The 15,759-nt window shown below is 36.9% G+C and overlaps 1 protein-coding gene across 2 annotated transcripts in view; it reads right to left on the minus strand.

Moving 5' to 3' along the window:
• The window catches only part of PTPRQ (protein tyrosine phosphatase receptor type Q), a 283,288-nt gene that overhangs the window by 101,284 nt on the left and 166,245 nt on the right, over window positions 1-15,759 (minus strand). For both annotated transcript variants that reach the window (XM_025284400.3, XM_044941897.2), the window contains exon 34: window positions 9,828-10,151. In XM_025284400.3, the coding sequence (XP_025140185.3) occupies window positions 9,828-10,151 (324 nt within the window). The remainder of the gene's footprint in view (window positions 1-9,827; window positions 10,152-15,759) is intronic.

A 15,759-nucleotide genomic window follows, 5' to 3' on the forward strand; every position in this document is an offset into this window, starting at 1 on the left:
GTGAGCAGATGTGAGCTACTATATACAGAACAGATAAACAACAAGGACCTACTGTATAGCAGAGATAACTATATTAAATATCATATGATAAATAATAGAAAAGAATATGAAAAAGAATACATACATACATGCATAACTGAGTCACTCTGCTGTACAGCAGACATTTTTAAAATTTACTTTTAATTGGATGATAATTGTTTTATAATATTGTGTTGGTTTCTGCCATATATCAACATGAATCAGCCATAGGTATACACGTATCCCCTCCCGTTTGAACCTCCCTCTCACCCCATCCCACCCTTCTAGGTTGTCACAGAGCACCAGATTTGAGCTCCCTATATCATACAGCAAATTTCCGCTGGCTGTCTAATTTTACATATGGTAATGTATATGTTTCAATGCTACTCTCTCAATTTGTCCTACCCTCTCTTTCCCCCACTGTTTCCACAAGTCTATGCTCTGTGTCTTGTACAGCAGAAACTAATGCAACATTGCAAACCAACTATATGTCAATAAAAAATTAAAAAATACAGTGATATTTAATTTTTTTAATTAAAAAATAAAAATACTCTGTATTTTTATATTATATAGTTTAATTTTATTATATATAGCTTTAATTTTATTATTTATATAGCTTTATTATATAGCTTAATTTTATATGCATGCTATCAGTCCAGTTCAGTTCAGTCACTCAGTCGTGTCTGACTCTTTGCGACCCCATGAATTGCAGCATGCCAGGCCTCCCTGTCCGTCACCAACTCCTGGAGTTCACTCAAACTCATGTCCATCGAGTTGGTGATGCCATCCAACCATCTCATCTTCTGTCGTCCCCTTCTCCTCCTGCCCTCAATCCCTCCCAGCATCAGAGTATTTTCCAATGAGTCAACTCTTCACATGAAGTGGCCAAAGTACTGGAGTTTCAGCTTTAGCATCATTCCTTCCAAAGAAATCCCAGGGCTGATCTCCTTTAGAATGGACTGGTTGGATCTCCTTGCAGTCCAAGGGACTCTCAAGAGTCTTCTCCAACACCACAGTTCAAAAGCATCAATTCTTCAGTGCTCTATAATTTCCTTTAAATTATGATTTTACCTATCTTCCCTTTGTAATCCTACTTAACATCTTCCTCCTCTTAGTACTTTCACACCACCATGAGGCTTTGCTAGTCAAGATCTAAGAGCACAAGCTCTATCCTAGAAATGAATGAGGCTCATGAATAAACTGATGTGTATAAAGATCTTAGACTAATACCAGCACATAGTAAACCCTTGCTAAGCTCAGTTATTGCTGTCATTATTAACTATCCAGCCAAGGGGTCTCAGCTCAGTTACTGGGCCCAACCAAAGAGTGCTCTACCATAGCAGACATAGCAATCCTATACTTTCTTCAGAAATGGGAGTTTTCTGTAGTCAAATCCCCACTTCTTCTATAAATGCAGAAGAAAAGAGAACTGAAAATTTGTTAACTCAGGCCCTAATATTAAGGCAGGCCCGAACTGAGGTTAATGACCAGCAATCACAAAGAACTGAACTTACTTCACAATTCTTTCTGAACCAAGAGAAAGAAGAGTCTCAGAAAAGTCAAAATAAGTTCAACATGATATTTGAAGCTTGAGATGAGAAAGTGGGAGAATTCATCAAATTAATAAAAGATAAGATACTGCTAACCATTATTGGGAGAAACATTTTTTTCTTTTATCCTTTTGATAAATCAGATTTCCTATAATACTGATGATTTAGAAAAACAATATAATAATCATTCTTATCCTTTGATTTTTAGTGATTTTACTGAAAAACATATTCTACATGCTTAAGTAATAGGATTCCAAAATATTTTTATTTATATTCTGGAAAACTGTTAATAACCTAGCAAATGTTCTTTTAAATTAAATATACAGTTGAATCCTTTAAAAATAATTTTATATAATCACTGCCATAGTTCTTTAAACTATGATTTCACCTAAATATCCTTTCTTTCTAAACATACTTAGTAGCCCAAATTTAGACATTGTTCTCCTTTGCCTTCTTAATGAACTATCAACCTATTATATTCCACTTAATAAAGTCATTAAGAATTTATTATCTCAGTTAATTATTTAGATACTGTTAAAACGTCAATTCACTCTGAAATTTATGAAGAAATTATTTCTTTCACGATTTGAAATCCTAAATTTATGTCCATACTTCTTCCTTGTAAGCAGTAATTCATACTTATGTTAATGAAAAAACACATTATCAACAATATAAAATATACTGGTTTTGTGAAAAAGAAGCTGAACATGTCACACATGAATAGAAACTGACTGGAAGAATTTTAATTTTGACAGGCACCATGCAAATATTTGAAAGACAATTTGACAAAAAGAAAATTTGAAGAAAATGAGTATGAATGATTTTGCAATGGAGAATTTTGACACTGAAATACTTTCACATTAAAGTCAATGCCTTCCTTGAGTCCAAATGCCACATTCATTCAGTCTTAAATACTGAGTAGGCATAAAGAGTAGAAACATACATAAGATATGATCACTGGTCAACTCTGCCTTTAAGGAGCTCAGAGTTCCACAGAAGAGATTAATAATTATGTTGTAATAGGTTCAGTGTTTAGAAACAACTTTTGGAAGCTGGGAGTAGAAAGAGGAATTGACAGAAGGCTTTGCAGAAGAGATATTTGGTGTGAAACATAAAGAAAAGGCCTTTTGGTCTCCAAAAGAGGACAGGAGGGACAGTAAGAAAGAGCAGCAAAGATTCTGGAGCACAAAGAGGAAACAGCGAGGGGTGTGTGGGGAATATAAGCAAAAATCATAGGTAATCTTATCAGTTCAGTTCAGTCGCTCAGGTGTGTCCAACTCTTTGCGACCCCATGGACCGCAGCACGCCAGGCCTCCCTGTCCATCACCAACTCCCGGAGCTTACTCAAACTCATGTCCATTGAGTCCATGATGCCATCCAACTATCTCATCCTCTGTCATCCCCTTCTCCTCCCACCCTCAATCTTTCCCAGCATCAGAATCTTTTCAAATGAGTCAGTTCTTCGCATCAGGTGGCCAAAGTACTGAAGTTTCAGCTTTAGCATCAGTCCGTCCAATGAATATTCAGGACTGATTTCCTTTAGGATAGACTGGATCTCCTTGCAGTCCAAGGGCTCTCAAGAGTCTTCTTCAACACAATTCACAAGCATCAATTCTTCGGTGATCAGCTTTCTTTATAGTCCAAGTCTCACATACATACATGACTACTGGAAAAACTGTAGCTTTGACTAGACAGACCTTTGTTGGCAAAGTAATGTCTCTGCTTTTTAATAAGCTGTCTAGGTTGGTCATAACTTTTCTTCCAAGGAGCAAGCATCTTTTAATTTCATGGCTGCAGTCACCATCTGCAGTGATTTTGGTAATCTTATAGAGCATATCAAAAGGAAACAGAAAACTACCAAAGATTTTAGACAGAGAAATAACAAATAGGTGTATTCAAAATCTAGGTTTAGGTGGAGGGTGGAGAAAATGAGAACAGAAAGACCATTTAGATATTTTTTGTAATAATCTATGAGGTGTATTTTAACAGTATGAATTTAGAGACCTGTCACAGAGAAACCTAAAAAATTCAAGAAATATTTAGAAGGGAAATTTGGTTCAGGTATGGACTGAAGGGTGGGGATGGCTAAAAAGAATTAAGAATGATTGCTAGATCCCTGACTTGAACACTTAGATGAACAATGTATAATACACTGAAACAGGGAACATCTAAATCAGAGAAGGCATGCAGTGGGGCAGAAAGAGTAGTAATATGGGGTTCAAGATGCCTGTGGAAACCTAACTGGTCATACTAGTAACTTCAATCTATAGTCTAGGGGAGAGAGATGTAATCTTGAATTACACATTCGGGAGACTCGGGTAACTAACTTAGAAGACTTTTGACACCAACTAATTAATTTTGCAGAAGTACAACCATCATGCCTAGAATAAATTATATTCGCTTCATCTACTGGCAACAGGATAGAGCCTATTGTAAAAACCCACTGCCACCAATTGGGCTTCTTCATGTCATGAATTATATTTTCCTATTTATGGCTGACATCTCTTATCAGCCATAATTGCTTCTTTATAGAAAGTAGAATATATTCCTCTATTATGATAGCATTCACATTGTAAGTTCATTACACCATTTAGAAGATATTAAGAAAAACAATTGAATATATAACAATGCATCAACAATGTCTCATTTTTTAAGATGTTAAAGAGTGCTTTGCCCTCTCATTTGGCTTTCTTCTTTTTAAATCATAAAAGTTGCATTCCTTGGAAGCTTCTTTGATGAGGCATGTTTTCCTGAATTTTTTTTTTAACCTAACAGATGTTTGGGTAGTTAAAATTCCTCATGAGTATGGTATCCCGTGGTTTTCACAACCTAAGTGCTACCCCAGGAATTTTCCTTTCTTGCTGGTTTCCAGTCTTGGTGGTCTATAGGAGATGCACATTATGAGAGTCCCATTTCATTCCATACTAATTTCACACCCACACTCTTTTAAAATTGTACATTTCCTCAGCATTATAAGTACCTATTGTGGACCACAGAGAAATTTAACAAATTTCCATTCTCTATTCCTCCCACACACACAACTTATATCCCTTTTGAGTCTAAGGACAATCAAGAGAAGAGATGAGTAAAATAATCTGGAAGACTTTCCTGTTTCAAGTTAAATATTTCTGCCATTTGTAATTTCTGTGCTTATGTTTGTAGCTATGCATACTCAGTGTGAAGAAGACAGCAATAGCTATTATACAGATGATTTAAGGAGAAAAGGAATTTGGCTTCAATTATCTAGATCAGAGTAGGTGGGAGAAAGAAATGTTTGCTTGGGTTGGCTGAATATTGTTACTTTTATTTACTTCAGTGTACAGAGGTAGATCCAGATTCAGAAAATAACCCAATTTAATTCTCAGCTTGCATTCTAACATTGTTCCCTGCATCTTCAATTTGAGTGCTCTTCTTTATGAGCTCAGAGAAAGTTAATACAATATATATTCTTATTCTATAAGCCATTTTAGAATATTTTACAATATTATTCCAAGTGGGTGGTCTTTTTATTTGAGCTATTCAAATGTTGAATCATTTGACCTGAAACTAGCCAAAAATTACTAGCTCCTTATCAAAGAAGCTCCAGGTTTTGATTAAGAGGTTCTGGTAGTAAGTGCTTAGGCACAACTTGATGCCATTAGAATAAACTGCATGAATTTTAAATACTGATTTTATATTATTTAGTGTTTTCTTTAATTCACAGAAATGACTCATTTTCATCATTTTATTTTCTTATAAAATGACATAATAATTTTTTGAATCAATAACAGATAAAGATACTTAATAAATTTCTTCATCCAGATTACCTTTTGTTTGCAAAATATCTGTAATGCTTTTCAACTTTGGTATGCAGAATCAACATCTAATCCTATTTACTTTATTTAATCTTAAAAATATTACTGCTCTTCAAGATTTTTGTTGCTTGACTATTCTAATTTCTCTTATTCTTATACAATATGTTAGCTCACTATATATACTGTCTTATAACAATATATATGGTGTGTTTTCATCTTTCATATCAAATGCCACCTCAGAGTATCTCTCCTTGGCTTAATATAATAACATGTTTTTTACTGTACATTTATAAAATTCATTTATCATTAGAAAAATGTCAACTTCATTTATGAAACTAAATGAAAAGTGTCCAACTCATTCTTATAACTTTAAAAATTAATTTATTATTCCTACCCCCATATGAATACTCAGCTGAAAAGGCCGTAAGTTTGAGAATGCCAGGAAAAATAATATGTCTGTTGTCACAAATTCTGAAATATACTAATACTTTCACTTTCCTCCCTTAATCACAGTGGTAAAAATGCAACTGTATTCTCTTTTCTATTTTATTGATAAACTGAGTAGAAAATGAGTTCTTAAGGATAAAGAAAAAGAAAAGGGGATAAAAGTAGTATAGAAAGTCTACTTAACTATTAATATTTTTCACAACCAGTTATTTTCTGATGGATAATTTAAATTGTGGCGATAAGATACTAGACTAAGAGAGAGGAAAAGTGTCAGATAAAATTCACATTGGTACTCCATACAAAGGTACTCTTTGGATTAGTCATCTAGTAAAGATCTGGGAGTTGGAGTGAAAAAAGTCAAGATTATCCTCTCCATTGCATCAAGAACCAACAAACTAATCAACCAACCACCAATGGCAAAGGAATACCTCCTAATAAAATGAGAAAAATAATGCTATTTAAAAAAAAAAAGCTCACACTAATTGTGACATATTTGAAGTAGTCTACCACCATTCTTTAGACCAGAATGAGCAAAGTAGCAGAGCAGAGAGCTGAAAATGACCCAATTCTAGTGAGTGGGTCGTAGACCTTAAGGGTGGAGAGGGAGAGAAGGGATTCTGGTAGAAGCAATGGCACTCAAGTGGAAAGACTCCCCAGTTTTCAGGATTAAGAATGTGGGATTCTCACCTGTCAATGCAGGAGACACAGGTTCGATCCCTGATCCAGGAAAATCCCAGAGCAACCCAGCCCATTCGCCACATCTATTGAATGTGCTCTAGCGCCCAGGAGCCGCAACTACTGAGCCTATGAGCCACACCCACCGAAGCCTGCATGCCCCAGAGCCTGCGCTGCGCAACAGAGGAGCCGCCGCAACCAGAAGCCCCCGCACCACAACCAGAGAGCAGGCCCTGCTTGCTGCAACTAGAGGAAAAAACCTGCATGGCAATGAAGACCCAGCACAGCCAAAAATAAGTAAATACATAAAATTATAAAAATTAAAAAAATGTTTAAGTGTGTAACTTAAAAAAAAAAAGAATGTGGGATTCTGTAAAAATCCAACTTCCTAGTTTCCTTTACCAGCTTTTGAATTGATCAGGTAAGTCATTTAGTGCTAACCGAACATCTACCACCACCCTGTCTAGAGTGCTCAAGGAGATGAGGCATTTACAAACTCCAATTCCTGGCTCGCTGTAGGAGGAAGAAGCAGCTACTATCCAAGGGAGATGCTCAGGAGGAGGAGGGCAGGAAGCCTCAGTGGCAGCAGATATACAGGGATACGGTCTATTTTAACCCAAGTAAGTAATGTGAAATGTGAGTCACCCAGTCTTGCCCGACTCTTTGCAACCTATGGAGCCCACCAGGCTCCTCTGTCCATGGGATTCTCCAGACAAGAATACTGGAGTGGGTAGCCATTCCCTTCTCCAGGGAATCTTCCCAGCCCAGGGATCAAACTCAGGTCTCCTGCATTGCAGGCAGATCCTTTACTATCTGAGCCACCAGGGAAGCCCATTTTAACCAAAGATAGCAAATTAGTTGCCCACAGGCCAGATTTGGACTACTGACATGTCTGGTTTGAAAAACTGAAAGTTTTTAAATTTAAAACAACTTGTTACAACAAGAAGTTGAGTATTTTCACCATAAAAAATTTAGCTTTCCTATTTCTCTGAACACGTCCTACATTCTAATAGCATGACTTCTCTGTAAGACAGTAATCAGCCAGGGCTGAGTAGAGGCTGCCCCATAGACAGCACCTTTTGTTAATTTGCCATGGTGTTCACCTCTCTCAATCACCTTACATCAGCAGTCTGCTCCATTCATTATGGTACCTGTATGATGTCTTCAGTAACAGTTGTCCCTGTGATTTTAACATGTATTAATTCAGTGTTCCATTCTCTCACTTGTAATTCTAATTATTGTTATTGGCTGAAACAACTAAAATCCCTCACTTTACCTATGTTCTAATCTCTAAGCATCTGTTTCTTTCTGTTTTCTAGTCACTTAGATTGTAAGAGTTATTTCTTCTCAAAGTTAACAGAGTAAACATAACTATACTTATTGACTAAACAGCTTGAACTTGATTTTTTCCCATATTTTCCTTTTCTTTGTTATGGCTCTGTCATCCTCTCTATTCCCTGCTTTGGAAAACAGTTCCTGCTCCCTCATCCATTTTAGCTTATTCAATCAAGTTTAACTCCTTCAGGAGATATTTATGGAGTGCCTCCTGTTGCCAGGTACCATTCTAGGCAACAAGGAAATAGTAATGATCAAGACAAAATCTAAAAATAAGCAAATACATAAAAATAAAAATGATCGGGTAATTATAAATTTTCATTAAGATGATATTCTTGAAATACACTGTGTGGCTGTTTTAGATTGGGTGGTCAGGGAAATTCATTCTGAGTAGGAATCATTCAGCAGAAGTATACATTATAAAAAGCTGCTCATGCAAAGATGGACACAGAAAAGCATTCCGATGCAAAGGAACAGGGCATGCAAAGCCCCAAGTTCTAGGACTTCAGTGTGTTCAAGCAACACAAAAATTATCCATTATGAGTGGAGGATAATGAGTAATGGGGAAATGATAATGGATGAGGTTAGAGAGTTAGGTAAGAGTCAAGTCACATAAGGGCTTTGTTAAACATATTAAGAAATTTGAATTGTATTCCAAGAGCAACGGAGATTCATTGAAAAGCTTTATACAAGGAAGTGACATCATCTGATTTACATTTTAAAAGATGAGTATGAAAGCCAAGGAGGTCAGTTAGGTTAAGGCAGTGGGAGCAGTAAAGAAGGACAGGACTAATAGTAATGCAAAAGGAGGGATGTGTTTAGACAGTATGGTAAAAATAAGTCATTAGCAGAGTAGAGGAGGAAAAGAACAGTGCAAGATTCTCATTTTCTACATTTGGATGCTGAGAAGGCTTAGTGTTTAGATCACATTAATTTTGAGAGGATATTACACACATCTGCCCAATGATGTCAGTTCATCAGGTACATATACTGATCGGATTCTAGGGAGCAGTCAGACCTAAAAATAGATATTTGAGAATGATCACTATATAAGGAGACTTTAAAGCCATAGGACAGGATAAAGTCTCTTAAGGTAAGATCTCCTAGGTATTATGCATTGATAAAGAAAAGGGCCAACTGTGTATCTTTGAACACTCCAACATTTAGATTAGAAAAATGAGAAAGAGAGAGAATAAGCAAAGGAAACTGAGAAAGAGCTATCAGAGAGGTAAGAGAAAAGCCAGTGGGCAGACCTTACAGAAACGGAGTCCGAGTGCCACAGAGGAGAGGGTGGACAATCGTACTGAAGGCTGAGTTGTCTGGATTCTACCACAAATGCTTAATTGCATTAACAAACATTCATTGAATATTTACTATACAAACATTATTCTAGGTACCCTTGGGAATAGTAACAAGAGACACATTTAGTGACCCCCCAAAAAAATAAAAGCTCTGGATCAAAGTTTATTTCACTATTTATAAAGATCTACAATAGCATCAATGAAACTCCATGTGCCTGTGTATAAATGTGTGTGTGTGTGTGTGTGTACGCACGCACGTGCGCGCATAAGCCTACAATCACTGACAAGGTGGTAAAGCCTGACTTAAAAGCAGCAGAGCTTCCAGGTATGAAGGGAAAATGTAGGCAAAGCCAAAGGGTACTCAGTGGCCATCAGTACAGCCTGATGGGAGACCACAGAGAAGACCATAATGCTTTGTTGCAATGTAAGACTCTATGACCTTGATACAATTCTGCAGTTTGAGAAAAGCCCTAATAATGGCTGAAACTGAACTTCCCATTAGCATTCAATTCAATAAAAATTAAATGCTATGATGGTGATGATGTTATTTAAGCAAGTAGGGCAACCAGTTAATTTTAAAATATACAACTAAAGTAACAAGAGCAATCTTTACCTATATTCTGAATGACTCCTATGGAAAAACACTTAAAGAGCTTTTTCTTGAATCCAAAATTAATATCTACATACATACACAGGACAATACTTACGACCAGGCAGGGTTTGGGTAGATATCCAATTTGAAGCATTGCCATAGCCAGCATTGGTACTGGCAGCCACTTGGAATCTATACCATCTAAATTTCTTCAATCCATATACTGTCTCTTCAGTTAGGTCAGCTTCATAGAGGTACTGAATTTTTTGATGTTCAACACAGGCTTCAGAGTCCCATTCTCTGCATTTTTTAGCTCGAAGTTGAGTGGTAATCTTGTAGTTTTGGAAGTAGCCAAAGATACTGTCAGGTCTCATCCATGTCAATGTGGCACTAGTTGACTGAACATTAGAAAAGGCAATATTCATAGGAACACTGGGAACTACAAATTAAAGGGAAAAAATGAAAACAATTAGAATTACTGAACACTGTGTAAATGGGATGAAGAAACAGGATTTAAAAATATTTTTTTACTATGCACGTAGTGGTGATCTCTTATTACAACTGCCCTTAGATTAATATGCCCACATTTAATGAGCAGAAACTTACGGTGAGGCTTCAGAGAGCAACCTTAGAATCCTAAGGGTTAGGGGACAAAACAATTGTGATATTTTTATTCCTAATTTTGCTCCCAAATTTACTCACAAGTTGCTTATAAAAACTTACTTTAGTTCCTTATATAAACACTGGTACAAAGGAAAATTGCATGCTTATATAATCCTATGTATTTTCAGAGGTATGGTCTGAGTTTTGCTATTCAATTCCCAAGAAAGACATATTTAAATGACTAGATAGATATAAGCACATCTTACAGTAAATGCTGATTATAAAATAAAGAAACATTAGTGACTGAATTAATAATTTATACAATTGGGTAATTTTTATTTTATGTTGCACATATTTAAAATTAGTAAAACTCTTTCTAGAACATCATCAACCACACTGACATTTACACACAGAATAAGGTATCATCTACAATCATATTGTCCTACTTGGGATCATTATCAGATTTCACATTATCTACTGGTTTGCTATATGCATACTACGTGTCAGGCTCTGGGGTTGGTGTTAGGAAATCAAAATACCCAGGCTTATGTTTTGTTTTCAAGAAGTAGCCACTTATTAGACAAGAAATTTAAGTGTATTATAGTGGGAAATATAAAAGAACAATGACTTCAGTGATGCGGCACTTTCTTTAGCCATGCCTGCCCTTGCATATATGCAAGGACCTTCGCTCAGAAGGCTGAGATAGGAATGATACCAATGATTTGTATGAAAATTACACTATTCATAAAACATTATGTTAATGTATGCATTAAAGATAAAATTAAAAAATAAATGAGTTAGAAAATTATTCATTAAAAACTCATTCATTCCTAAACATATCGTATTCTGATTTCAGTAAATACCCCCAAGAAGCCCAACAAAACATACAGTATTTTGCATGATGATTGCATGAGTGTGTGCTCAGTCTCTAAGTTGTATCCAACTCTTTGCGACCCCATGGACTGCAGCCCACCAGGCTCCTCTGCCCATGGGATTTCCTAGGGAAGAATACTAGAGTGGGTTGCTGTGTCCTTCTCCAGGAGATCTTCCTGACCCAGAGATCAAACCCATATCTCCTGCATTGGCAGGAGGATTCTTTACCACTGAGTCACCAGGGAAGCCTGCATGATGATTACTGTTATGGAAAAAAATAAGAAAGGGAAGAAGAGTTCCCAAGGATAGCGAAATTTTAAGCGGAGTAGTCAGAGAGAAAGCCTCACTGATGAGGAGACATGAAGTTCCTGATGAAGGCAAGGAAGCTAACCATGTGCATATTTTGAGGAAGAACATTCCCAGCAGAGGCAAATGCATGACGGCACTCCTAGGCTGGAATCATGCCTGGTAATATTTGAAGAATAAAAAAGAGGCCAGTGGGCTAGTAGGAGGTGAGATCTGAAAAGAAACACTGAAGACTTGATTGTATATGACCAAGTGTAGAACATTGGTATGACTCACTTGAGCAGGAGTAATTATGAGTTGTTTTTTTTTTTTATTTTTAAACTTTACATAATTGTATTAGTTTTGCCAAATATCAAAATGAATCCGCCACTGGTATACATGTGTACCCCATCCTGAACCCTCCTCCCTCCTCCCTCCCCATTCCATCCCTCTGGGTCGTCCCAGTGCACCAGCCCCAAGCATCCAGTATCGTGCATCGAACCTGGACTGGCAAGTTCTAACATACATTTTCACAGAATCACTCTAGCTGTTTTGTTTAGAATGGACAAGGGAGAGAGGGTGAAAACAGAATAATTAGTTAGCAATTGCAGTGTCCGCATAAGACATCATGATGGCCTGCAGCAGAACTGAAGCAGCAGAAATGAAGTATTCAGATTCTGAATATATTCTGAAGGACAGCTGATGATTTGCTGACATGTGACATATGAGGTATAAGAGAGAGAGAGGAGTAGAGGAAAGCTCTAAGGTCCTCAGGTGCAAAAAGAAACATAAAGTCACTATTCACCAAGAAAGGGATGACTGTACAAGAAGTAGATGGTGCAGAGCAAGACTAAGGATTTCTTTTGAGCATGTTAACTTTGAATTGCCTATCAATACCCAGAAGAGGTCAAATAATAGATGTATGCAGGAGTCTGGAGTTCTGTAGAGAGGTTTGGACTTGAGTTAAAAAATTTGAATGTTCTCTTAAATTTTTTCAGCATTATCTGCAATTTTTTTAATGTGAATATTAATTGTATTACACAAGTCAATACCACAAAGAGCTATATCAACATTAAAAAATTTAATAAATAGCCAAATCATTCTGGATTGAATTGTCTCATCCAATAATAGTACATCACAACTCTATTTCCATGGCTCAAAAACAGCAAATCAATTTGGTCGAGTCAAATAAAAGTCAAAAAAGTTTTTTTTTTTTTTAAAAGATACAAACTGGAATAGTTGATATCATCCTGTACAGGCATAGCCTAAAATTTGATATTTATTTCTATTTGTTTTACAGACCTATAGATTATATCTTCATATTGCCTAAATCTGAAAAGGGGTTTCCCAGGTGGTTCATTAGAAAAGAATCCACCCGCCAATGCAGGAGACACAGAAGACATGGGTTTGAGCTCTGGATCAGGAAGATCTGGAGAAGGATATGGCAACCAACTCCAGGATTCTTGCCTTGGAAATCCCATGGACAGAGGAGCCTGGCAGGCTAGAGTCCATGGGATAGCCGAGTTGGACGCGGCTGAGCAACTGAGTACACACACATGAAACTGGAAGAGAAGAAATAGTCTAATGCAATAGAAAACAAATAGTAGATTACTTAAAGCTATATGATCATATACAATTAGCCTGTTTTCAAATATTTAATATGTTTTATCATATCTTGCTGTATTTAATCAAACATTAACCTCTAAAAAAGTAGCCTTACAAACAGAACACTTACTAGACTATTTACAGCACATGCCCTCTTGTATGTTTAGTTATGTATAAGAGCAATTAGAGAAAAAGTTATTTTTAAGGAAATGTACCTTTTCCTTAAAAATAAGGAAAAAAGAAGTTCATAATTGGCTAAAAAGTAGAATTTCCATTATTTATTGAAATCCTTCAGCCACTAAATTTTAATTCAGAGCACTTCATGATAAGATACATTTCTTTTTTTTTTTTTAATTTTATTTTATTTTTAAACTTTACATAACTGTATTAGTTTTGCCAAATATCAAAATGAATCCGCCACAGGTATACACGTGTTCCCCATCCTGAACCCTCCTCCCTCCTCCCTCCCCAGTCCATCCCTCTGGGTCGTCCCAGTGCACCAGCCCCAAGCATCCAGTATCGTGCATCGAACCTGGACTGGCAACTCATTTCATACATGATATTTTACATGTTTCAATGCCATTCTCCCAAATCTTCCCACCCTCTCCCTCTCCAACAGAGTCCATAAGACTGTTCTATACATCAGTGTCTCTTTTGCTGTCTCGTACACAGGGTTATTGTTACCATCTTTCTAAATTCCATATCAAACTAATCTAACACAGAGCAGAGAAACCTGACTGATTTGGGGGTTCAGAAAAAATTTTAAGAGGAAAGGCTGCATATGAACAGAGAAGATTTCACTAACTATAAAGGCAGAGATTCAAGGAGAGGAGGGTAATGTGACCCAAATCAAGTTCACTATGGCTTATAATTCACATTGGCAATAACAAAGAGAGTCTGGGGACATACTACATCACAAGATTATAGATCGCTTGTCAAGCAATAGAAAGCTGTATCAAGCTGTCAGAATGAGATGTTCAGAAGTACATCTTTTCAAATCCAGTCATACTCGCAAATAGGTAAAGGGACAAATTCATAGACCATTTGATTTGTTCAGCAAAGAAGAAATAAGATGGTAGCAATAGGAAAGAAGTGAATTTTTAGATCTATTTTGGTGGTAGAATCCATAGAACAGGCAGATGAATCAGAAGATCACAGAATCAGAATTTGATGGCAGCTCAGAGATGATCTCTGTCAACCTGTCTTTTTACGTCTGACCTTTATGGAGGCAGATCTCCCTAAGAATTTCAGTACATATGCCTTCTTCCAGGCTTCCCTGGTAGCTCAGACAGCAAAGCATCTGCCTGCAATGCAGGAGACCCAGGTTTGATCCCTGAGTGGGAAAGATCCCCTGGAGAAGGAAATGGAAGCCCACTTCAGTATTCTTGCCTGGAAAGTCCCATGGATGGAGGAGCCTGGTAGGCTGCAGTCCATGGGGTGGCAAAGAGTTGGACACAACTGAGTGACTTCACTTTCTCCTTCTTCTATGCCTTCTTCCAGTTTTTCAACCAAACACTGATATAGGCGCTGATGCAAAAAAAAATTTCCAGCTATAATTAAGAATCCAAATCGGTTTACTTTAAAATAAGGAGAGGGGACTTCCCTGGTGGTCCAGTGGCTAAGACCCTGCTCTCCCAATGCAAAGGACTTGGGTTCAATCCCTGGTCGGGAAACTAGACCCCACATGTCACAACTAAGACCTGGAATAGGCAAATAAGTAAATAAATACTCTAAAAATAAAGACTAAAACAATATGTATTAAAATAGAGATTATCCAAGGGCCCTGATTTTATAACAAATCCTTTAAAAGCAGAGAGGTGTTTTTTTTGGGGGGGGTGGGGGCAGGGCTAGTTACCAAAGAGGAAGTATTTTAAGCAAGAGATTAGATTCAATGTATGAATATTTCCCAACTACTGGCTTTGAAGAAGGAAGGGACCACCTGACAAAGAATTCAGGACCTCTCTAGGAGCTAAAGACAGTCCTTGGCCAAAAGCCAGCCAGGAATTGGGGATCTTAGTTCCACAACTGTAAGAAAGCGTATTCTGCCACAACCATAGTAGCTTGGAAGAGAACCTTCACCCCACATGAGCACTCACCCCATGGAAGCTTGATTTGACCTTCTGAGACTTTGTGAGACTCTGAGAATCCAGGCATAGCACACCAGTAGGACTCTGACCTACAGAACTGTTCTCTAATAAATGGGTGGGTGTTGTTTTTTAAATCACTAAGTTTGTGATAATTCATGACCTACAATAGAAAAGTAATACAACTTTCCACTAACAAATGACCAGTCTCTACTTATCTAACCTGTTCTTAAACACACAAAGGCAAACTCAAAATCTTGAGGGGCTTTTTAAAAAATTGATTCCAGAGCACTCTATTAGTTTGTACAGCCTTCCTTATTTTAAACTGATATCTCCTATAAATCCTAGTTTGACACTGAAAATCCACCATAAGCAGGCCTAATTCTATTTTCATTTCCACTTTACATCAACATTTATACCAAAGATCTATAAAGGTTTTTATTCTGCCTTCATATCAATAAAAAAAGATTGAGCAATTACTCCAAATCTATTTATATATTATATATATATACACACACACACACACACACATACATAAATGCCAACCTACATGTTAGATTGTGTCTCTGAAGGTCTAGACTAATTCTTGGAACAAAA

This window comes from Bubalus bubalis, chromosome 4 (genome assembly GCF_019923935.1).
Source record: "Bubalus bubalis isolate 160015118507 breed Murrah chromosome 4, NDDB_SH_1, whole genome shotgun sequence".
Classification (NCBI taxonomy): domain Eukaryota; kingdom Metazoa; phylum Chordata; class Mammalia; order Artiodactyla; family Bovidae; genus Bubalus; species Bubalus bubalis.